Source organism: Monopterus albus, unplaced genomic scaffold, assembly GCF_001952655.1.
Source record: "Monopterus albus unplaced genomic scaffold, M_albus_1.0 scaffold177.1, whole genome shotgun sequence".
Classification (NCBI taxonomy): Eukaryota; Metazoa; Chordata; class Actinopteri; order Synbranchiformes; family Synbranchidae; genus Monopterus; species Monopterus albus.
Genome location: NW_018128057.1, coordinates 753676 through 778557, shown reverse-complemented (window position 1 = coordinate 778557; position 24882 = coordinate 753676). Strand labels below are relative to the sequence as shown.

General features: G+C 45.3%; 3 protein-coding genes and 1 long non-coding RNA gene across 4 annotated transcripts in view; 3 read left to right on the top strand and 1 right to left on the bottom strand.

Annotated features, from left to right (window-relative positions):
* Positions 1-49: 49 nt before the first annotated feature.
* On the top strand, positions 50-1987 carry LOC109969634 (gastrula zinc finger protein XlCGF57.1-like). The gene has a single exon (XM_020616664.1). The coding sequence runs from the start codon at positions 563-565 to the stop codon at positions 1799-1801; it is 1239 nt and encodes a 412-aa protein (XP_020472320.1). The 5' UTR covers positions 50-562; the 3' UTR covers positions 1802-1987.
* Positions 1988-3269: 1282 nt separating this feature from the next.
* Positions 3270-9096, top strand: LOC109969638 (uncharacterized). Its single transcript, XR_002276283.1, has 3 exons — positions 3270-5443; positions 5559-5613; positions 8954-9096. It is a non-coding gene; the product is annotated as an uncharacterized LOC109969638 (long non-coding RNA).
* Positions 6660-9440, bottom strand: LOC109969637 (TATA-box-binding protein-like). The gene is made up of 8 exons (XM_020616670.1): positions 9297-9440; positions 9106-9178; positions 8697-8898; positions 8426-8513; positions 7693-7784; positions 7436-7600; positions 6951-7042; positions 6660-6828 (listed from the first exon to the last, which is right to left on the bottom strand). The coding sequence occupies exons 1-8, from the start codon at positions 9342-9344 to the stop codon at positions 6695-6697; spliced, it is 894 nt and encodes a 297-aa protein (XP_020472326.1). The 5' UTR covers positions 9345-9440; the 3' UTR covers positions 6660-6694.
* Positions 9441-12073: 2633 nt separating this feature from the next.
* Positions 12074-24882, top strand: part of ankfn1a (ankyrin repeat and fibronectin type III domain containing 1a) — an 85371-nt gene continuing 72562 nt past the window's right edge. The window contains exons 1-5 of the mRNA XM_020616706.1: positions 12074-13041; positions 14045-14172; positions 14525-14788; positions 16014-16213; positions 22024-22277. Coding sequence (XP_020472362.1) covers positions 14057-14172; positions 14525-14788; positions 16014-16213; positions 22024-22277 — 834 coding nt within the window. The 5' untranslated portion in view covers positions 12074-13041; positions 14045-14056. The remainder of the gene's footprint in view (positions 13042-14044; positions 14173-14524; positions 14789-16013; positions 16214-22023; positions 22278-24882) is intronic.

Sequence of the window (24882 nt, the reverse complement as noted above, 5' to 3'; positions counted from 1 at the left end):
AACAGCTGGCTGACAAAATTCATAACTGGGTACAGCCTTTAGTTTTTTTCACATTTTAGAACTAGAATACCTCTTCCACCACTGGTTCTTGGTGACAGCACTACAACTGGTGCAGATCTGCAGAGGAATCATCAGTGATCTCACTGACATTCAGGAAAGATACCAGTGATATCAGTGTCAGTATAAAGTCACAGCTGTCCATAATGTATGTTTATTGTTCCCTGCAGATGTCCAGAACCTACTGGTGATTGAAGAAGAGGCCCCCCTTCTTGAGAGCCCCAATCTGGAGCAGGAGAACCCAGAAAACCCACATATCAAAGAGGAAGAGGAGGAATTCTGGACCGGTCAGGAGGCAGAGCAGCTGCAAGGACTGGAGGAGGCGGATGACACCAAGATCCCACCCATTAGTGTGCATGTGAAGACTGAAGAGGATGAGGAGAGCACCAGTCTGGAGCAGGAGGACCCAGAGCCCCCACACGTGAAAGAGGAAGAGGAGGAACTCTGGACTAGCCAGGAGGCAGAGCAGCTGCAAGGACTGGAGGAGGTTGATGACACCAAGTTCATGTCCACTGGTGTCCATGTGAAAACCGAAGAGGATGAGGAGAGACCTCAGTCTTCACAGCCTCTTCAGTGTCAGACTGAGGACAGAGAGGAGGAGCCTGGAGCCGAGAGCTCAGCTGGACAGACTTGTTTCAGCTGCTCTGAGTGTGGGAAAGGGTATAAACGGAAGTCGAGTCTTAAAGTGCATATGAGACACCACACAGGAGAGAGACCTTTTGGTTGTGGTGATTGTGGGAAAAGATTTGCCCAACGAAGGATTCTTAGGATGCACATGAGAGTCCACACAGGAGAGAAACCTTTTGCTTGTGGTGATTGTGGGAAAATGTTTGCCGACCAGGGGGGTCTTAAGGTGCACATGAGAGTCCATACAGGAGAGAAACCTTTTACTTGTGCTGATTGTAGGAAAATGTTTGCCGACCAGGGTGGTCTTAACATGCACATGAGATGCCACACAGGAGAGAAACATTTTAGTTGTGGTGATTGTGGGAAAAGATTTCACCGACCTGGGATTCTTACGATGCACATGAGAGTCCACACAGAAGAGAATCCTTTTAGTTGTGGTGATTGTGGGAAAATCTTTTCCCAACAGGGGAGTCTTATGTTCCACATGAGAGGCCACACAGGAGAGAAACCTTTTAGTTGCGGTGATTGTGGGAAAAGATTTGCCCAACGGGGGAATCTTAAGAACCACATGATATGCCACACAGGAGTGAAAACTTTTGGTTGTAGTGATTGTGGAAAAATGTTTGCCCGACCAGGGGGTCTTAAGGAGCACATGAGATGCCACACAGGAGAGAAACCTTTTATTTGTGGTGATTGTGGGAAAAGATTTGCCCAAGGGGGGTATCTTAAGAAGCACATGAGATGCCACACAGGAGAGAAACCTTTTTGTTGTGGTGATTGCGGGAAGAGATTTGCTTATGGGGGGGTTCTTAAGAACCACATGAGATGCCACACAGGAGAGAAACCTTTTAGTTGTGGTGAATGTGGGAAAAGATTTGCCTACAGTGGGGATCTTAAGAAGCACATGAAATGCCACACAGGAGAGAAACCTTTTCGTTGTGGTGATTGCGGGAAGAGATTTGCCCAAGGGGGGGTTCTTAAGAACCACATGAGATGCCACACAGGAGAGAAACCTTTTCGTTGTGGTGATTGCGGGAAGAGATTTGCTTATGGGGGGGTTCTTAAGAACCACATGAGATGCCACACAGGAGAGAAACCTTTTGGTTGTGGTGATTGAGAGAAACTTTAAGGTTTATACACAGCATAGATCTCTTGATGCTTCTGATTATTTTTCTCTTTCAAGAGCACCAGTGGTAGTCAGAGATATCAGAGGTGCTTCTGTTTTGTTCTGTTCTGTTTATTTTTCTCAGCTTGTTGTTGGAAATAATGTTGTTTTATTGAAGTGTAACATCTTTTGAATTCAGTTATTATTATTATTATTATTATCATTATTAAGTAAAAACTCAACCAACCCCCCTGGAGCAGCACTTGGCGACGGTCCAGATGTCCCTCTCCCCGGCGACATGTTCCAGATCCTCTGGCGGGATTCCAAGGTGTTGAATCAAAATGTATTAGTAATGCAGTTTAGTAAGATTCAGTCTGCTCTAGTTGGCTTTGCTTCAAGGTTAGAAGACAGTGTTGATTCTGAAAAGTGTACTATGACACCGATTGTTTTCTTGTATTAAATCTTGTGTTGGTATATTATGTCTGAATGAATGTTTTAGTTACACACCACGTGACAACACACACACACATTGAAATTCTTCATTTTGTTATGGCCAGCAGGTCTATGCAGCTGGAGCTCCATCTCGTGATGTTTTTATCTGTCTGTGTAAGGGGTTAGCCCAAAAACTGATAAATGTATTAGGCTCTGCGGCCAGGGCTCCTCTCTCCAGTAAACAGTGTGTGTGTGTGTGCTTCTCTGGAGGAAGGAACAATGTGGGTCGTGTTTGTAATTTTACTTGTGGTTTAAATAAATCAGCACTAAATGAAGAAAGACGGACTCCTTCGTTATTCAGATCTGTCCAATAAAAGAACTGGGGTATTAACACTACAAAGGAAATGTGTTCTTACTAGTTACACTCATTTTCTGAAAAGCTGCTGTGCTCATGTAAATGATACTGAGCCGAGTAATGAGTCATACTGATCGGTACACACTCTGTTTATAAAGTTTGTGTTGTGTACGAGTGGCGCTAAACACCTAAACATTAATTTTATATCTTTCTATGAGGGCTCCTCCCTCAGCTGTCACGGCTGCTAGTTAGATTTGATATCGGGTCAGGTATTGAGATGCCACATGTTATGACTGACATATCATTGGACCATACAGGCCACAGGATACTTATTGATCAGATGAATGACTGAATTCATTTTGGCAGCAGTAGTGAAAAAGAGCAAGAGGCTAGAAATTCATCACACACTCTCAGTGAGAATATGACTTTTTATTTGAGCCCGAGTCTGACATTTGATTTAAAAAACTCCTGAAGTATAAAATTACATCAGGTAGATTTGCTTGTGCAGCTCATGTCCAGTATCTGACACACAGTGGAGGCCTGATGAGTCTAGATAGCAGAGGTCTAGTTTGTTCCGTACGCGTGTGAATGAAGTGAAGCTGGAGCCTGGACCATGGGCGGACCAGGAGAATGGGCCATGGAACAAGAGAACAGGCTGCGACCCTCTGCGGACCAGGAGAACGGGAAAACGTGCCGTGACCCTCTGCGGACCAGGAGAACAATAACAGTATAGAAAAAAATAAAAGATGCATTATTCAGTAGTAAAAAAAATAATAAAGCATGTCTATATAAAAAACAGTATTCAAAGAAGCAAACAGCAAAGTAACAGTAGAGAAAAGAATACTCGAACTGCAAATGTGAAAAACACATCTAGCAGCTGGAGTTGAACGCCTGCTGCAGAGCTCTCACTCACTTGCAGCCTGTTAATTAATGTGTCGGGGAGCTTGGAGCCGGCTGGCTAAAGCTGCCCTACTTTACCGTTTGTCTGTCCCTGGTGTGCTTGGTCTGGGACTTCAGGATCCACTGGTGTGAGAACTGTCCAGGTCACGTGATTTAAACAATGTGTGTGTTACAGGAGCCGCAGCCTGCGGACGCCGGCCAACTTGTTTGTCATTAACCTGGTGATCACAGATCTGCTGATGGGTGTCTGGGTGACACACACCTTCTTCGCCACCAGCATGCACAAGAGCTGGATCTTTGGAGGGAAAGGTACCGACTGCACACACATCCCACGAACACACAGGGTGTCCCAGCCTCAGCTCCTGAATCTGGATCCAACATACCTGTAAACGCTAGTCTCGTCTGCTCTGTTATTATTGTGTGGTAACACAGCCGGGGGCAGAGATGCCAACATGGCAGGCGGTGATCTGCAGGATGTCTTGGCTGAGAAACTCATGTACCTCACATGTTGCAAGTCTGCAGCTTTGTTTGTTGTCTCACAGCAGCCAGTTTTCCCTGAGGCCTACAAATGCGAACATTTTGTGTCACCACATCTGGAATATGACTTGGATCCAGATCAGACTTTGGAGTCTGGTATATTTCATCCAGATCCATTTGTTATTTTTTGAGTTATTCTGTGAACAAACCAACAAGCAGCAGTGAAAACACAGCCTCCTCAGCCTCCTGCGTTCATCCCTGTGAACTGTCGGCGAGGAAGAGGGAGACAGACATCTTCACCGTGAACACACAACATGTGGGTGTCAGCTACACGTCGATGCTGTTAAGTGAGAATCAAGATCTCGTGCCAAAATTACTGCGAAATATTGCAGGCGTCCTGGTTTAAAGAAGAAACTGGGAGAGGATAAAGAGAAAGAAAGAAAAGTATCTTGGTAGTGGGAAGTATGCTCAGGTACTACTGTATAGTACTGTTTTGAGATACTTGTATGTCGTGTTGTCAGTCCAACCACCAGGTGATTGCCCCGCCCACTTTCTCATCTCATCTGTTTACTTCCTCGTACATGAACCGGCCGTCCTCCACCTGCAGCTTTTTTTGGGATGTGTCGCAGCATCAGGATTGATTATTCTTTTGAACAAAGAATAAACCTGATCGGTCTCACATCAAATAATGAGCTGCTGTATTGTTTTCGGTGTCATACAGGACACAGATGATTTACACATCACTATTTTCACTTTTAGTTTTGACCTTACATACCGTCCCTTCTTCTGATTTGGGGTTGTAGGTTGTAGGTGGTGATGGTTTACCTCTGACTGAAACAGGAAACAAACAGCCAGGTGTCTACTTATATGGGAGCACATTCTCTTAGCTTCTTCGCTGTTGGTCAGACAAAACAAGGACCTGTCCTGGCCTGCAGAACACAGTGATGGGCAGTTTTCATGGTTTCTGATGTTTCAGTGACTAAACAATTAATTGAGAAAACAATTGACATGACAATTACTGACAATAATCTTTAGTTGCAGCCCTAAAATGTGCTTCACCCTGATGACCTGCAGAATTTGAAAAGCTACTTACATATTAATAGATCAGTATTAATTATGCATTAATATATGTCACAAGAGCCATTTTCTACATTATGTTCTTTTCCTTTTGATACTTTAAGTACATTTTACTAATAGCACTGCAGATTCTCTTGATGTTGGTATTTTATTTTCTGACTTTTACTTGTGTAGGGTATTTTTAGATTGCAGTATTACTGTTACCTAAATAAGGGTTGTGATTACTCCCGCCACCACTCAGAGAGACAGAGGGAGCTGTAGCTCTGGACAGGGGAGGAAACGTTCCCATAAATTGCTGTTTTCATGTGGGATTCAACATGTCAGCGGCAGGATTACCTCACTTCCTGCTGCCCAGTGATAACACAGCGGCTGCAGCCCTGGAGAGCAAGCCAGGAAGGGCTTCTAGTTCAGAGGTCAGCAGGTGACATTTGGTGCTGTTTGTTTCTGTCTGAGACTTTCTGCTCTTCAGGTCAGTGAATGTTACTCTGAACATTCATGTGACAGCTGGAACTTCTCTTTATCTTTTAGATTCACATCTGAAATTCAACATGACATAAAAACTACGGCCCGGATCACCGACCAGGTAAAGTCAGCTAAGGCCTCACAAGGCCCGGGGTCAGTGAACCGTGATGATTTTCTTGTAACAGTGGCCTCGGTAGAAGATGAACCTACAGTAATTATAATGGGGCTGCTGTTACAGCAGCTCTCTGCCCACTCAGAATGAGTAGGTGATGATGTGCAGACCTCACTGTTCAGCCTTCCAATGTAATACAACTCCCACCTTTTAAAAATGTCACTTTCAAAAATACATATATCTGTATAGAGACCGATGTGTCAGAAACTATGATATCAGCTGAGGTTGGAATGACGGGAGGCTCTGTGTCACGGTTGGTTTTACCTTCACGGTTTAAGGTTAAATGTTCTGTTTAATTGGTTTCCTTGAAGGTGACGTGACACACACATAATGCACAGCGAGCTGGCTCTGGTGGGTCAGGCCCTCTTTAAGGGACCCGCACAAATGTGGTTTAATCCAGCTGTGCTCTTTGTCAATTGTAAGCATCTGGAAAATGGTGTCTCTCATCCAGTGTGACTGATTTTAATTTAACATTAGTTTAGGGAAATCATGCCTGTTTATGCATCTTGATTTTGTCTTTTGCAGTATTTTCTGCTACACTCATGGACAATAGACCTTTGCCTGGTTAAATGAAGACATGTTTCACAAACAGTCTTAGATCTTGCTTCATTTCATTTTCAAGCTTTAAACAATTTACTTGGTGTCTTTTAAAAACAAACGTCCAATTTGTCTTGTTGTTGAACCAGCGATCCACAGATGTGACAGATATCACAGATGAGTCACTAAACCCTTCTGTGTCACAGCTGCAGCCACACTGACGCTCAGTGGTGCTGAGGGGAACTACCATTTCTCACAGTACTTGATCAGCCTCTTTTGCTGCTGAGGAGTTATTCTCTAACCCTGGCTGTGTTGGTGTCTTGCTTACAGGAATTGAAGCTGCATTTACAGAGGTAAAAAAAATCAGACATCGGACACTTCAGTGTCTGACACCACCAAGGTTATTGTCAAATACCCCTGAGAGCCAGGACCATTTAAACAGGAAACAAGTTTTTTTGCTCAGCTCCTTGAAACACAGTCTAAAACAATCTGTTTATTTTCTACCGTTGCTGTAAAAGCAAACAGGAGCTGCTGTTGTCTGATGGGTCTCTCTTTGCCTCCTGAAGCGGCTCAGTATCTGACAGACCGTCTCAAACGCCTCGTAGACTTCAGTTTCATTTTTAGCTCCTGGAATTAAACACAAGACTTTTAAAAACTTTGTCTATAGACAATTTCAAAATGAGCTGCTGTGGCATTTCACCCCATGATACGTAAAACAGGATGTGTGGATGTAAAGGCAGCGTAGTTACCTTTCAGAGTCATGCTCCCATTTGCAAAGATGTTCAGAGTGAGGCCAGGTCTCAGGTTGTAGAAGACAGCAGGAAAGATCTCTGGTTCATATCTGTGGGCAGTAAGGAACACAAAACCTGACTTGGTGCTCACATCAGCAGAAACCCCGAATCTGTAGCAGCCAGTCTGCACTGTTACTGGAGAGTCAGCCGAGGTGATGACGAAGGCCATGTAACGTCAAGCAGGCATTTAATTCAACCCGACCCAGGACATTCTCCTGACCCTGACCAAGTTTTTGTGCATAAATGAAGGTCTGTGGCGTGATAACAACCTACTGAGCCTACTAGTAGGTGTCTAGGGCCCTAGTGAGCTATGGTCTCAATAAAAAGTGACAATGTGCCATATAACAGTGTGATGTCTGAATCGGGTGGGAAAGCACAACAGTAGGTGAAAATGTCAGCAGTACTTTCTGATGCACATGAAACCCCAGCCAGTGTCTGCTGACCTGCAGTTCTGATGGTGGGCCAGCGACAGCTGCTCCAAACTGACTGGGAAGGTTCTAAAGGTGCCGGACACGGTCTGGATCATAAAGTCCAGGAAGGAGACGGGAAAGCCGAGCTTCTGCACTTTGCGAGCGAACCTCCTGGTCGCCACCCGTGACTCCTGCTCACTGCTCAAACACACAGAGGTGAAGAGGCCTCCTGCGTCATGCTGAAAACTGACTTGTAGCATTAGTATGACTGGAGATAAATGCAGACAGACCTTGTTGCTCCTATACAGATAATTTTCCCAGATCTATAGATCATCGCTGTGGTTCGTGGTTTACGGATCCTCATGATGAGCCTGCTGGGCCACTGAAACAACAGGAGGCTAAATGAACCACTCTGCTAATCAGGAAAGTCAGTAAACCAGCTTGTTTTTCAAGAGGCATGCAGAGGTGCTGGACATGAAGTGGGCAGCTAGTAGGATTGGCTGTGAACATTAGGACCCAATGATAAATTCCTCTGTATACATGTAACAGGAACTATTCTGGGGTGGTGAAGCTGTCACTGAGTGGACAGTTGGATGACTGCTGTGGGCCTCTGATCTGCCTTTCTGATGCCTCGCCTGCTTGCACTTTGACTGAGAGCAGGAGAGTCATTTAGAAGCATCCACTGTGTAACTGTAGTATGTAAGATACTAACACTAGACTTTGACATGTCTACAAAACAGGTCTATAAGGTAAATGTGTGTATAGCCACAAATAGCGTCTGTAGCACCCTCGGGATGTAGCTGCCCACGTTGCTTAGTTGGTAATACATCCTTGCTAAAGTTTCCTCCACAAACCATGAGGAGTTATCTTATGGGGACCAGGAATATTTATAGTAAACTGTGACATTCTAGGTTGAACTTGCTGCAGCATCTTGTTCTGAACCTTTCTCCACGCCAGGATGGTTTTTATAGAGTGTTCACTAAGAACAGTTCATATGGCTCAGGTATGTGCAGGTGTGCGCACCTGTGGATTGTACTCCACGTTCCAGGTGTTGTGAGCAATGAAGTTCAGGTCCAAACTGCAGCCCAGCCTCGCTGTTGCGACCACATTCCTGCACACAAACGCAATGGACATTTACAACAACACCTGAATGCAGCACAACACTGAGGACTGCAGATTTAACAGGAGGGAGTATTAAAACTATAGTACAGCTCATCAGTGTATCTGTAGGATCAGGTGACCCAGTGAGTACTGCGTGTAGCATCAAGAGCTTCAGACCCGTGTGGTGACCTACGTTATCTTTGGGATTATTTTAGGTAGCTCCGTCACATGGTTCACAGGCATCACGAGGGTCATGGGACAAACGGCGGAGGCCCCCTGCTCCAGCGTGGATGACCCACCTGGGAGCTCAGCTGCTGCTGTGGGATTCTGGGAGCTGTAGTCCACACTGGTGCTAACAGTTCCTCTCTCTCTCTCTGCTGTTTGTCTGGGTTCACCTGAAATCAACCAAAGACCTGCAGCGTTACTGACGTTGTCTCTTGTCTGTGTCAGGTCCTCCAGATTTCAGCACTGATGACTCTGTGGCTGTAAACTGACAAAGATGGTATCAAGTCCCAAGTCTGCTGAAGTACAGGTTCATGTTGGTTCATTGAGCATCTTTCAAACTTTCCCCACATGCATGATGATTTTCTTGGCTAATGTACCTGTGTCATCCTGGCACAGTGTCAGGAGCTCATCAGGCAGTAAACAGAGGGACTCCTCCAGCTGTGGCAGTTCCTGCAGTGAGTTACACACATCAGATCAGGTCTGAAAGGATCCGGCTGGTCATATTTGATTTTGTTTTTCTTGTCAACACATCCCATATAAAGATCAAAATCAGCAAGTCTGTACTCACTTTGGCAATGAACTCGTCAATGTATCTTTCCAACGCTGACTCATCCATGATTGGAAAACACTCCAGAGGCCTGGATCAGGTCTGTGACTAAATAACCTTCTCGTAAACAAAAGTTATGCCAGATACAACATATATGTCCTCTCATGTATTTACATTCAAATGGGCTAAGTCAGGAGAGCTCTGTTACTGGGTGACTGACATGTATTTTGTTTTCTTTAAAACGATTCTTTGTTTTCTTTTGTAATTTGATGGTGCTCTGTAAAATGCATATGACTTTATTTTCCTTTGAACTACGTTGGTGTGCAGTCAGGTCTGTTCTACTGTATGTGATGTAAGGCCAGTGTTTGAAGGCCACGATGTGCTAACCCCGGGATGCAGGAGCAGAGCTGAACCTCTCACACTAAGGTGGCGTATTTGAAACATATTAAAGCTCCAAACACAGAAATTCACTCAGTAATTGACAACCATGAACCTGCGAACAGAGTTCCCTGCAGACCTCCCTCTTACATGTCATTAATTCAGGACAAAACCCCAAATCCTCCCCAGTAATGACAAGCTGCAGTTATAGGCAGCTACCTCCTTATACCCTCAGATGTGATTCTACTGGGAAAGTTTTAGGAACCAGTATAGTCTGGCTCTTTGACGAAGTGTCAAGCTTTGTCTGAAATGCTGCGACGCTGGCCACTTAAGACTGACTAGTTTGTCCATTGTATTTTCTGATGCAACTGTCTGAAAACCATGCCAGTAATTTAATGTTAATTATCAATCATCATTGATTTGTTCTTAAGAGATTAGCTACATTTAAACTAATTGTATTGTAGTTCATGTAATAACCATCATATACAGCAGCACACTGCCTGTAACTGTAGGGATGTGTGTGCTAACTTCCTGTATTCACAGAAAAGTTCCTCCTTTCCTTAACTGCAGTATTGCTGCTGGTGTGCTGAAGTCTGGTTCATGGGCCTCTTGAGCTTCATCTCAGTATAATTTATGATCACCTTTGTTTCCTTCTGTAGGCCTATAGTACTGTCTCCAGCTTTCACTGCTGTCCAACTCTTGGCCATCCTTGACACCAGTCATTCTGCCCGAGGAAAGAGAGCCGAAGCCCTCGCTGCTGTGACAACACTGACATGACGTGGGGCAGGAAGGAATGGCAGCAACGGTCCAGATGAACAACTGAATGTTTATCACCAGCATCATCCTTCTTAACACAAATGCCATCATAAGAAACTCGTGAATCAGAAAACACAGCAACACTGTGGGAATATGGCCAAAATCACTTTATTGTGGAAGAAACTGCAGGACTATTTTAGGAATAAAGATTGAGAAAAAGTGTCACCTGCCTGTCAGCTTGTTGATTTTCATGCCTCCACGCCGGCAACAACTGTCACGTACAAGTCACGCCTCTTTATTTATAAGCTCAAGTATAAATACATTTGAAATATATTTATTTCCATGATGCCAGTCAAAATTTACAAGGTGCTTCACAGGAAATACAAAACCACCAGTTACAGGAATTTCAGGGGATGGTAATAAACCAGATGACACAAGGGCACCTCTAAGAAGGTTCTTCAGCAGGGTGGAGGTTTGTGCTCATCTTCCTGAGGTGTGGAGCACAGACACTGGGATCTATCACAGGTGGATCCAAACAGACAGTCCTTATAGGCTGTCATTAGTTCTGCACAGGGCTGCCAGTTTATCCAAAGTGCAGATAATTACACCACCGGCTTCTTCACAGCACAAACAGCCTCCTTCCTGTCTGCAGTAATCGCTGCTTCCAAACTGTCAGCATGAACGTCAGGAGCTTCTTTTTATCGTCCGGTACAGACGGAGGCCCCAGACAGAAACCTAAAGCCACAAATCTTTAGGACATGGAGACAGTTCTGCTCCTCAAACTGTTTTCAGAGCAACTTTTCCTACATTTCAGACAAGGTTTCTCTTTCTTTTCTTTGTTCTTCTGTCCTTCCTCTTCTTACGTTCATTTTCCTGTTTAATTCCTTCTGTCACCCCCTTTCCAGATTTGCTTCCTTCTTTCCTCTCTAATTTTTCCTCTTCCCTACATCTTTCTTCATTCCTTCACTTCCTCTTTTTCCTTCTGTCCTTCCTTTTTATTCCCCTTTATTATGTTCCTCCTTCACTGCACATCCATTTTCCATCTTCTGCCCTTCCTTTCTAACATTTGTTCACTTTCCATTTTGCCTTTCTCCTTTCCTTCCTTTTTTCCTTTACAGTTCCCTTCACCCTTCTGTTTTTCTTCATCTTCCCTTCCTCCTATGCTTGACTTTCCTCTTCCTTCTGTTTTGTCCTCCTTACCTCATGTTGTCATTTTCCAACTCCCGTGTTCCGTATTTGTCTCTACTTATTTTTAATTTTGCATTTGTGTCCATCCTTTCTTTCCTTTCCAACTGAAGTGAGAAAATGGAGAAATAGTTTTTTTTCACCCCGTCCTTTGTGATATACTTGGCAGTAAAGACTGACTGAGGTACCTGAGTACATTTTACCTGTACTACTTGGTCGGCCGAGTTAAACAGAAGCTCCGAGGTCGTGTGCTGGTCCACTCCTCCACTGGGCCCAGCCAATCGGAGCAGGCCGGCGCTGGGCTCGGCCGCCCCCGCATGTAGGACTGGGCGTGAGTGCGGTTAGAGAACCGCGGTGAAACCCGAGCCTGATGCCGCCTGGATCGCTTTATTTTTGGGTCGGTGCCGTTGCATCCCCGGTGAAAGTAAATCCAAATAAAAGATAGTTTTCGCTGTATTGCCTGGAGCTCACAATGCCGCCTGGATCGCTTTATTTTTGGGCTGTTTTACATGGGGCAGGACAAAGACACGTTACCACTCTGAGCGAATGCTTCGGCTCTGGGAGGAAAAGACGAAGGAGGAGGAGAAGCGACATTATTTCTGCAGAAGAAGAAGACTCAAAGACGGTAAAGTTGACTTGAGTGAGAGCAGCTTCGCTTGTGCTTTGTGTGTTGTAAGTCTCTAGACGAGTCCGACACGCACATTACTGGTGTGTTGTGGAAGTGAAGGACAGCTGACCGGATGGGCCCCGACTGAACACCGAAGCCGACGTCCCAGGGACAAAGAGGGAGTCCGGGGGCTCCCGGGACGTTTGCTGACAGGCGGTGTAACCTGGAGCTACGTTGTTACTGCCGCGTCGCTTCTGCTAACGAACTGGCCGTAACAGTAGCCACGTGTGGGCTCTCCTCTGTCTCCTGCCCTGAAACACTCAGGCTTAATATCTGGACAGATCGTCCCAGATAGTTTTCAAATTACTACGATCCCTTAACCTCACGCGTGTTGTGGCAGTATTTCTACCCAGTTAGCAGCTGCAAACTAACCAGCTCGTGACACTGTTTAAAGTAACCTGGCAGTCAGTTAACAAGCCGGTAGGCCGTGCCAACTGGTTAACCAGTCCCTGCCAGCTGGTTAACCAGTCCCTGCTAACGGTACCAGTACCAGCCAGCTGCTGGTCCAACCAACCACCGGGCATGTCAGCCAGTCACTAATGTGACCAACATAAAACTGGAAACTGAAGCGAATCTACATGTCTTCACTGGCATTTCTTGTTTAGTTTCGATTCTCTGTAGCACATCTGAAAGCCGCCGGTGTTAGAAAGGTGTCCTGAAAATCAAGTTTGCTCAGATGTCAACCAGCTACAGCCGAGTGACGTCACGGAGCGCATCATCACCCTGTTGAAGAAGACTCCAAACGTCGGCTTGAGACCTTGTGAAAACGTCATAGATTAGGTGAATTTTAATCTGTGTGGGCATAGTGACAACCTGGGCCATAAACCCTGAATTGAGAAACAAATAAATCAGCTTTTCTTTTCTCCACCTCTCCAAGCGTCTGCACCACACGCACTGAACCAGCACGTCCTCCTCAGCGTGCATTGCCATGTCTCATACCCTACGGTTCAGAGACAGTTTCTATATGCAAACGACGTGTTAAATACGTGTCTACGTCTATTTCTGGCTAAAGATGGGAGTGGACAAGAAGCTCGTGCACGTGCGCCAAATTCCAGGAGCACAAATTTAAATAGCTGAACCAAACAGCGCGCACTCCGCCCGGTCTTCGTGCGTGCACACACCTCTAATCACGGAGCCGCACAGTTTTCTGTATCTGGCCCCAGGTGTCGGAACAGGAAGTGAAATCGGTTCTCATACCTGTTTTTGGAACTCGGATGCATGTGAACGCAGATAAAGTGGGATATATACATGAAAAAAAAGAGCTAAACAATCTAATGACTTAGCTGAAAATGCCTAAAGAGGAGAAACTGCAAACTAAAGATGATCTGAATAGTCTTTTCTTTGAGTTCTGCTTCTTTGAGTGAACTCAGCCATGTAAGCATGATAATATGCTGACCTCTATACATTAAACACTGCCGGACGGTCAGTTTATGAAAACATCACCCCATAGTCTCAGTGATCGCCTCGGGGTACATCTGATAATTTAACCCTGAAGTTTTTACATAATGAATGAGCTGCTCACGTGTGACTCTGTAGTGTGGCACTGGGTGCCATTTATCTCTACCATGCCAGACAGCCCTAAGGCACCCTGCTTGGTGCTGACTGAACTGGTCCTTATGTCTGTATACCTGCAATCTGTCTGTGTATACCACCTTTTGACCTGCACATTTGTTTGTCCTCCGTACTTGTGGGACATTTCACCTCATGTATCGGTTACCAGCTGCAAACACATCAGTCCTGGTGCAGCTCTGTGTTCAGACTCTGTCCTTCTCCTGATCCACAGATATGGCAGAACATGTCTGTGGATTCTGGTAACACCGGTGTTTTGCTGTCATCACGAGACTCTAGGACTTCCTGTGTATTCCAAACCGCAGATGAGAAAGATGACAGCCCAGGAGGGGGAGAGGAGAGGTAAGGTTTATGTTTTAGGTTTTTGCTCCCGCTTCGTTTTCTTTCATTCTTCATATTATTAATATGTGGAAATCACAGTGATATGTATTGAATTATGGAACCTGAATTCCATGGAAAAGCTGCCTGCTAACATCAGAAATCCCTGGATGCAGCTGAGCACCACCATGTTGGTTTGCTCTGCCGCTAGCTGACCACATGAGAGACTATTCTGACGCCCACGTCTACCTGCTGCAGGTTTTAGGTTAAGGACGTGCACTAAATTACACTTAAACCTTACACTTCTCCTGCTTTGAACACATGAAGTCAGCTTCACACCTGCGGCTCTGGTTTGACCAAATCTCTCCTCCTGCAGCGTTCTGGAGATGCTGAGCTACTCCAAGTTCTCGGACCTGGAGGCATGGCTGTGTATGCCATCCTCATTGCTCCCACCCAGAGCTCAGGACTCCATCTGCATCAGCACCACCTCCTCCTCCTCCTCTTCTTCCTCCACCTCCTCACACACGTCCAGCCACTACTCCAACTCACCTCCGGTCTCCTCCTCCTCCTCCTCCTCCCCGGCCTCCAATTCCCGTTGCTCTACCTGCAGTGAGCCAGGAGAGACAGACACGCCGCTCAGGTAAGGCCAGCAAAAATCCCAGCTGAGTCTACTGGGTAGTTCAGACTGTGCAAAGGCTTTTATCAGTCTGCTGTGAAGGCCCATAGCAGATACATCAAATATATCTGAGTTTTACGTGGATCTCCAGCAGCTAGTTGATTTGTCAATCAATAGGAAATTGGCAACTGTTCAGATAACTGATCATACAAGTCATTTTTCAAGTAAAACCTGCCAATATTTTCTGATTTTACGTTCTTCAAAGTGACAATTTTCTACTTTTCTCTATGATGCCTCTGTGCCGGTGACGGCTGCAGGTGTTTACGTGGTGCTGTCGGACTAGAGGGATTTTAGCTCTGCTGCTGTACTTACCTAAAACAGTGATGTGTTCATCGTGGGGTCAGTTGAGCAGAACCATTGCTCCTCTGTGGCTGCAGCTCCTAAAGTATTTGTCTGTCACCATGGTGATGGCAGTTGTGTAAGCAAAGATAAGCCAAGAGTCTGCAGGAGTCCCAGGGGAAACGGTGGTGTTTATAGACTGGGGGAAATGTACTGCTAATATAAGGAAGTGTGGTCATTAAGACTGTGTTGTAGAGGTGGAGGGGCAGTGGAAACATACAGTAGGTCTGGGAGGCTCCTCTCTGTCCTGAACGTGCTCTGTGTTCTCTGAGCCTCAGGCCCGTGTTCAGACAGCATGTCTGAGAGCTAATGCATGCCCCTCTCATTGTCTGCAGGTGTCAAAGAGCAGCAGATGCTGCACATTGGCACTTCTACTCCTGCATGTCTAAACTGAGGCTCACCTTTAGGAGGTGTGCTCTGCAGGCGGAGGATGTTGGCTCAGTCTATTTTCAGCTTTTTCACATCAGTAATACTGCGTACATTAGAGAGGTACTCTCAGGCATCTGAACTGAGTTTACTAGGATGAAGTCGGTCAAGTTGAATTATGTTGCATTAAAACACCTTTTGACAGTCAGAAAAAACCTAAGCGAAAAATCACTTTGGGCTTCGGTAGCTTGTGATCTGGCCGGATGATCAGCCTGAGCTGCAGGCTTGTTTCCCCTTCTTTATTCATTTGTATGTTAGTCGTTCTTCTCTCTGGCTCCGACCAGTTGGTAGCAACTGACCCACTGATATCCTTTTCAGTCAACACAGACTTGGTGGCATGTTTTAGGTGTGAGATTTTACATTCAGTAGTCTGTGTAACTGCAAACACCTCGTCCACTGAATGTTCTGTTCCTCACTCCTGCAGCTTGTTGGAGAGGGGACCCACCTTCCTCCCCTTCACACTGAGGAAGGAGATGCCATTTCTCCCTGCCCTCTCCTCCACCCCTGCTGCAGTGCTGAGCTCGGGGAGGTCAGCAGGAGACCCAGCCTCCCAGAGCGGGGTCAGCATCAGGAAACGTCGGAGGCTGGCTGCCAGTCCTGGAGGACTCCACTGGACCTCTGCAGGTGAGAGTAGCTGGGAGGTGGAGCATTTACATGGGAGTTTAATAGGTGCCTGACAGGACTTTCCCTGGCTGTGATGCTCCATGCACGAACCGTGATGGACAAAATATTAGAAACTGTTCAACAGTAGAAGCCTCTGAATTGACTGCCAGGTTGAGTCACAGCCTTATGAAGAGTTGATTTCTAGCAGAGCATCTGAATGACACTGATGGGCCTTTGCCACTGCAGGAGCTTCACAGCCCATCACTGAAGGTGCAGCCACTGTCTTTGTTCCTGAACCTAAATTGGTGGAACTGATGCTGAATCCTAGTTCCAATTGCTGCCTTGTTATGCAGTTGTCTGTGTAAATGGTAGGTTGTCCTGTAACGTTCAGGTAGTGTGTCCCTAGTCCGGAGTCAGGCTCCTTCACTCTGTGCACACATGGCCTGTCGTTCATGTAACAGTACATGCCCTCGTTGCCTATCTCATAACTGAACACACTGGCCAACAAGCTTAACATAAAAGAATGGAAACAAAATTGTGTCCAACCATTGAAATCAGCGTCTCCTCTGCAGTGATTTACTGCATATCCAAAACCCTCTGGTTTGTAAACCACACTGAAAGGCATGACACAGAGCTAGGACCTTTCACTTTAGCTTATATTGGTCACTGAGCTCCTGTAGCGGAAACCATCCTTGGTGTGGGCCGTGGTGAGTGACCAGTGTGCTAGCAGCACGAGGGTCAGTGTGAGGTGGTACATGTCATGTCAGGAATGTTTGTCACACACACAAACCCGCAGAGTGGGTCTTTACACTGTCCAGAGGCTCTGCTTCCTGTCTCAGTGGTACCGTCCTGTAGCTCGACCCTTCTAGAGAAAGATAATGAGCTTCCTGCTGGAAACAAATCAGATCCAGTCTCAAACTGTCAGATGAACATTTGTAGAAGCTCCACTGATTCACAAGAAAAAGGCTGAAAGAGAGACAGGAATATGCATTTAATCATTTCATGTCCATTAGATTTATATTGCAGCCCTTTGAGAGAGTCTCAAGCCATAGGTAGGGAACCACAGGTCTGTGGCCGCCAGCTTACAGTGTGGTTTCTCTAGTAAACCAGTTTAACCACCATGTAGAGGAGTGTGTGTGTGTGTGTGTGTGTACACCACACCTGGTTAATCTGCCTCAGCTTGCAGCTTCCTGTAATTCAGGTTCATTTCCTACCTCAGGTTTGTTTGGCTAAAGCTCCACAGATCTACATTTACTCAGCAGCTTTTTCATTCAATGGGAGCTCTTCAGTGGCATCCACCAGAGGGAGCCATGGCTCCAGCTGTGTGCACTGGAGATCAGTTCCAGTCTGGTCAGGGTTCACCTAAAACCTTGGGCGCTCGCCCCAGTCAGACTGTATGTCGAGGTTTCATATAGTTAACACAGATGTAGTTGTAGCAGATCAGATGAAAGTAAATCAGCAGGGTCATGTTTTTATAGACCTGCTTCTGCCCGATCTGTCAACATATTTTCCGTTTGGACTCTGGAGTCAGAGTCGGCTACAGACTCATGGACCTGTGTGTAAAGTCCAAGTCTGTGAGGGGAGCTTTAAACATTCGCTCATCTCATGGCAAAAGTCACCTGGATCATCAAAACTAATTTAAACCAGCCAATTAAAGGATCAATCATATTTTACATTCTCAGTTTGCACATTGACTGTTTGGAACGCTCACTCACTGGAGGGTGAGTGCGCGAAAAATTCAGACCCAGATGGCTGACTTCAGTGCAAGTGAATTTATTTGTGCTATACAGATATATACAGTGACAGTGAGAAGGACGACTAAACATAATAGAGAATAAGAATAACCGGGTGTCGATCAGCTAGCAAAACAGTCCATGGAAGAATGAGAATGAGGTAAGTAACTGTGGACGCTAGGGTCACTCCCAGGCTGGTCGGTGGAGGTGGAGAGCGGCTGAGGAGACAGAGTAGAAAAACAGGCGATGAGTAGATTGAGTCTGATGACTGTACTGACCTGGCTGGTGGAGGCTGGAAGGATGGTGAGGCGCAAATGGTCCGGAGGTAGCTGTTCATGGGGAAGGTAGAGAGGAGTAACAGAGTGGGTAGATGCGAGGAAAACAAAAACTGGATATCAAAAATACACACTACTGAGGAGGAGATAGTGGCACTGGCTGTCGGCCTGAGAGCATGGATGAACTGGTAAGAGGAAGGTAAGTGAGCTGGGCTTAAGTAGGGTGAAGGACTAAGTGAATGCAGCTGGTGTTGATTAAGAAATGTGTGGCAGGTGTGCAAGGTGGCATAATCAGGAACCGAAAACGAAGAGAGGCAGGTGCAGCCGAGCAAACCTGACAGTTGTCTGCAGCACATGCTGCTCCCATACTGCCTCCATTCTCTTATTATATTCTTATATATTTTTATTATATTGCTGCATTTGCTGCTTAAAGTGCCTTAGATTTTGTGTTACTTATTTATTTACTTTATATTTCACTTGTATTTTGTGGCATTCATGTGGATGGCAATGTAAGAATTTCATTGTACAGGGAAACACGTTTCCTAACTAATGTCGATATACCTGTGGCAAATTGGCTGCAGAGCCACCTGCTCTGGGATCTAAATAACCTGTAATATTAATGCAAATTCATTTAATTCAGCTTATTAAATAGTTGTGTTTGGACTAACCTGGGAAACTGCTCCAAATACATGAATACAAACATCTAATGCAGGCTTGATTTCCATGTGACTTTATCCATGTTAATGATGTGTCGATGATCCCACATGGGGTCGAGGGACGGTTTCTCCTTGTCCTGCTGACCTGGAGTGAATGCAGCCTTGTCAGGGATATGTCTGCCGTGTTCTGCTTGGTGTTCAGAGAGGAACTCCATAGTTCTGAAGTATCTGCGTAAATCAAGTAGTAATTTCTGGTGTCTCTTCTTTCTCATAACTAAACAGGACACTTGTCTCCTGTCAGCTGCTCCTTAGCAGTCAGGTCAGACCTTTAAAACTGCTGTTTTTCTCGTTCCTTCAGCACAAACCCCCACCTATTATGTCTGTGTGGACAGCGAAAGTCGTGGCCAGAGGCATGTTTTCAGGTTGTCCGTCTGTCCCATATAGTGAATGAGATATCTCAGGAAGGTAAATTTGGCACAAATGTCCAGTTGGACTCAAGGATGAACTCAGATTTTGGTGGTCAAAGGTCACTGTGACCTCACGTCTGTCCAATTCCGGTGAACACCAACCATGAGGCAGTAACTCTAGTTAGAAATGAAATGAAATGAAAGCAGGGGACACACCGTGAGTCTCCGCTGTCTGTACCGTCAAAGGGGACAATTTTTTTTAAATTTTCATTGCAACACAAAATAACCCATTTACAGGACAAAGCACATAACATAGTACATGAGACAACAGACATTAACAAAAGAAGAAGAAGGGATTATTAATTGAGGGTATTAAGTTGTGTGAAAGTGTAGTGTGTGTGTGTGTGTGTGTGTGTGTGTGTGTATCCAAGTCTATGCATTCATTACTTAAGGGAAAATAAAATTAAACCAAATAAATTAGGAAAATGGAGGGGGTATAAATGTAAAGGAATGAAAAGACAGTTTGATAGAACATGGATGATTGTAGTAATAAAACAAAAATAAATGAAATGAACAGATCGGTAAATGATTAGAATAGAGAGGGAAGAGGAAAATAAACGGGGTAGGCAATATTCTCAGTTAATTTAGTTTGATCGATAGGTGTGACATTCAAAACAGAAGCATGGACATTACAGACTAATAACAGTAACAATAATGAAGTAATAAGCAGCTTGTTATATTTCTAGGAGTTTGTGGGATTGTGCGTGGCCTCTGCTTCAGTTGTCTGGTTTAAGTCAAAAGTTGTTAGAAACAGATTCAAAGTGTCAGTAAAGGTTGGTGTATTATTCTTATGGGTGCATGATATTTTCTCTAGTGTGATATATTCTATAAGAAGGTTGGTCCGGTGGTTGATGTGTAATGAAGTTTTAGATTTCCAGTTTAGAAAGACTGTTTTCTTGGTGATAGTTAGTGAGATAAGAAGTGGGTTTTCATATTTAATCGGTAGGTGGTTATCGACACAGTTATCTGTTTACTTGGAGTTTGTCTTATGGATGGTCACGTCGCATGTCAAAACATTTATGAAGCAGATCGTACTACAGACAGCATGGCTGTCAGACATGTGCATCACGTGGCCTGCGTTGATGCAAACAAACCAGGACCACAGTGTTACTAATGGTCTAAAGCCACATGACAGAAGCTTAAAATCGCTCTTAGTAAGAGTTGCTGTATGGCACAGTGAGCCGGTCCTGGGCCCTGTCTCTGGTGTTCACCGCTGCACTTCAGTGAACTGTCAGCTTAGCACACGTGTAGTGGGAGCAGTGGAATGCCACTGGTCAGAACAGGACCTAACTACACTGCGCAGAAACAGTTTCTCCACACGGGGTTTGAAAGTCAACGACGATGCCTGCGAGACCTCTGGGCTTTACAGGTGCACGGCGGCATCTAGAATCCTGTGTGATGCTGCTTTCAGGTGGAGCAGGTGTGACGGCCTCCACAGAGAGGAGAGGTGTAGCTGTAGCAGACCTGCACAGCCTTGTTTCTGCCTGATGCAGAATGTTTGCAGTGGTAACACATGCAGCTTCCACTCAGCCTCCTCATGTACTTTTAATGCAGCAGCTCGGGTGGTCAGACGGCCTGTAGCCTGTCACCTGACAACACACACACACTCTAAATGAATGGAAACGTGAAACCAGCCTAGCTGAAGGAGCAGAACAAGGTGGAGGTCCTGTGTTGAAACTGTAGAGCAGTGCTCAAGTTTAACTTTGAAGTCGTACGTGACAAAATCCCTTTAGTCAAGTCTCCTTTCCCCGTCAGCCTCGGCCTCTGTCTCCTGCTGCTGCTTTCACTTTCTGTCATTGCGTGGGGTTCCATCTCAGGGTAGTGCCAACTGACTGGTACAAGCACGTTTTCATCCACTGCTGTTGTGGTGAAAAGCCCTGTGAACATGAATTGATGTGAGGAATGTTCCAGCCTCCTCATCGATCCACGCACGCTGCTGCTGTTTAACTCGCATCATGTATGTTGGTATCGGTTCACTGTCTGTCTCCTCTGCAGTCGCTCACATTTTGCTTCAGCTAAGTGTGAGAACAGTTGAAGATTTTTTTAGATTTCTCGTGTCTCCATTTGGATTTTGTTTTCACAAATCGGGAAATGTGCACAAAAGCAGGTGGCTAGAAACGTGCCTGTTTCACCTGGCTGAGTGTTTGGCCCATGCTTTAAGAATTCAACATAGAATCCTAGAAATGGACAATATTAAAAAAAGAGGTGAATGTCTCAAACAGGCATTGACACACACGTGGTATGATTGCATTACTGCCAGATTGTCCTGGATGTCACACTTGATTCTGACTGGACAAGTGTCATATGTGAAATAATCTGATGTTTAACACGTGGGACTGTAAACGGAGTCTGTCTTTGTTCCGAGTGCTGTGTTTCTGATGCGTTTTGCTCAGAATGGTTGATTTGGACACAGGTTTGGCAGGTTAACAGACATAACCATTATCATGACAGATGAGTATCTCATCAGAATCCGGCCTCATAAAAAGGATGCAGCATGTTTCAGAGGTTTTCATTAAACGTGTGTATCACAGGATGTTGGGTCCATTGTGTGTTTTATTAGTGTCGTGTTTCTGTCATTTAAACCCTCACACGCGTGTGTCACGTCCTTTCTGTCCTGTGTCTGTGTGTGTGTGTGTGTGTGTGTGTGTGTGTGTGTATGGTGTACAGTAACGGCACTGCTCTCTGGTTTCTCCTGCCTAGGTTCTGTGCAGCAGGAGCTGTGGTCACCCAATCTGTCTCCTGGGTCGGGGAGGAGTATAGCAGCAGCGGGTGGAGGTGCAAGGAGCCTCCCCCTGGCTGAGGGAGGCGGTGCTCCACCGGCGTGGCCCAGTGACCGTGCGGCCTTGAGGAAGACGGTTGACGGCCGAAGTCTGCAGCCGACGGACGGAGCGCAGCGGCACCTGAGACTGCTGAGCCGACTGGAGAGAGGCAGGAAGAAGCTCCGGAGCATCCATGTGAGTCTCATCTTATGTTGGAGTGTTGCTGAAAGTTTTCATTTCATTTACATGTTTTCTACTTAGTAATAAGTTAAATGTCTGTATTCTGAACTGGAGGGAGAAGCAACTCTTTGGAACCGTGTGTTTATTTGGAATGTCCCTCATTTCTTGCTCAGTACGTTTGAGTAACACTCACACATTAGACGTAGGATATTGTGCCATCTTTGTTGTAGTCCAGACATCACACAGTGAGTATTTCATTGTGCTGAAGTCTTCCACCATTTCATTACATAGTTCGGACATAAAAGCGAGAGGATGCAGTGGGGACGATTTCTGGACACAGTCCTATAAAGCAGCGCCGTGTAACTTTTGTCATGGTGCTGCCCTCTGTGGCAGAGCATCCAGAGCCTTGTGATATTGTCTGTTGTTGTGTGGAGACGTGTGTGTGTGTGTTGTGTCACAGCACATTTTTTCCTTGGGTGTCAAACTGTTGATAAAACTCATGACTTCCTGTAGGTATTTCATTTTAGGAGCCTTCTAGCAGATAAAGGCAGGATCCTTGTTTTTTCTGGTACAGTCTGCAAGAACCATTAGGTTTCGCAGACAGAAGCTGAAGATGGAAAACAGCAGAGTAGAAACCAGATCGATATATTATTTTGACTTTGGTACCAGTGAGGGCACAATTCTTCCCCTTCCTCGTAGGGTCTTACTGTTCTTAATTAGTTTATTTGTGCTACAGGCCTTTATGTGAGAATCAGATTTAATACATTTCTTCATGCCTCACCCCAAGGTACTGTGCTGTTGCTCTGTCACGGTTGCTGTTTTGTATTGTTATTTGCTGCTGTGAGCTAGATTCTCAGCGTTCAGACTTTCTTTGTTGACCCTCTGTGGTGAAACTCTCTTGAAGTGTCATTGTCAGAAAAAGATGTTGGTTGTTTTTTGGGTGTCTGCCTTGTGTTTGTCTTGTGCCTTGTTGTGCAGCTCTGAGCGGGGTCTGTGAACCTCTCCAATTACACACTCATGTTGCAGTGAGTCAGAGGCTGACGCATACTGTAGCTGCTCTCCGGCCTGTCAGCGCCGCACTAGATGGACGAATGAATCTGCTCAAATTAGAAACTTTTACTGATTTCATAACATTGTGCTATAAAGCAAAAACGGAGATTCAAAGACTCGCATTGAAAACCTGGAGCCTGTTTGTGCAGAGCTGCTTCAAGCAGTTGTAACTTCTTATTACAGATTTTGAGAAGGACAACAGTTGTTTCTCCTGTTGAGACCTCAGGTTAGTTCTCTTGGTTTCTCCAGGCTGTTGTATCGTGGTAGTTGGTTAAATATCTCAGGAAGATAAAAGGCTGTTTGCTCGGGATGAGAACTTACATCGTGCAACCCACGTAGTCAGTGGACTGGTGCTAATGTGGGCTGAAATACAATCTAAGCTCTGAATACAGTGTCGGCGTGAATTGAGTCAGACTTCTCTGGATGACACAGTGCCACCACGTCGCCTCACCTGTAGGCTCGTAGCCACGTTGAGCAAGCTGGTTGTCAGGGACCGACGCTCAGGATGAACAGTGAACTGTCGGGTTCACTGTCCAAAGAAAAGACAAGTGCTGTTTTGAGTCTTCATGGAGCCACTGTCTGGAGGAAATGAGCCTGATGGCAAACTGTGTGCTGGCCTTTTGCAAACAGCACCATCTAGAGTTCAAACCTCACAGTCACCACATGCCAGACGTGTCGCCCAGGGTCCAAACATCAGATCTCCTCTGTAGACGGTACAGACAGCGGAGACTCACGGTGACTGATGAATCAGTGCTGAATGTGCTTTGGTGTGGGCAGCACTGATGCATCTGATGACTGAGGAAGCAGCCTGCCAGTCTGGCTCCTGAGTGGATGACTGTATTTTATTTTGATGGTTCGTTGAATGTCAAGTCTGTCGCGCATCTTCTGTGGCAGTGGATCATTTCTGTCGCTGTTGGTCTAATTTTCAGTTTGTCAGGCTGTTTAAGGAGCTGTCAACGTCTTTGTCTACCTTAGCACAGTCCTGAAGATGAATCTTGAAGACTTTGGAGATCCTCAGACAGGTCAAAATTTACAACTGTCCAAAACTTATGTTTCTGACTGGACAGCTTGACAACTGATGGTTGTAAATTGTAGCTTACGTAACGCTGTCCTCTGCTAAAGCGTAGGCGCAGTATGTTACAGTTTTTCTCAAATGCTAAAACACATTTCACAAACGTTTCCTCCATGTTCCCCAATGTCTAAACACAACACCCTTTTCTAAAGCTACATAAACACAACCACACCTTCTCACTTCAAAACTCAAACTTTCACACCAAAAGAGCAGCTCGAAGCTTTCAAAAATGTAAACACTATACACATCATTACACACTACAGCAAAACAATTGAAAACACAATGCTCAATTTGTGAGAAGGTTCTTTGTTTCATAACTGCCAATGCATATTTTTGAAACTTTACAGTAATGGATGTTCTTAGATCTCTGCAGAGGATTAGGCATTTAGATTTGAGAGTTTCATATGAAGAGTATAAATCTATAGTAAATTCTGCATGTACACTACTGTAACACAACTCAATGCAAAAACAGAATCTATTGCACACAACAGTACTCTT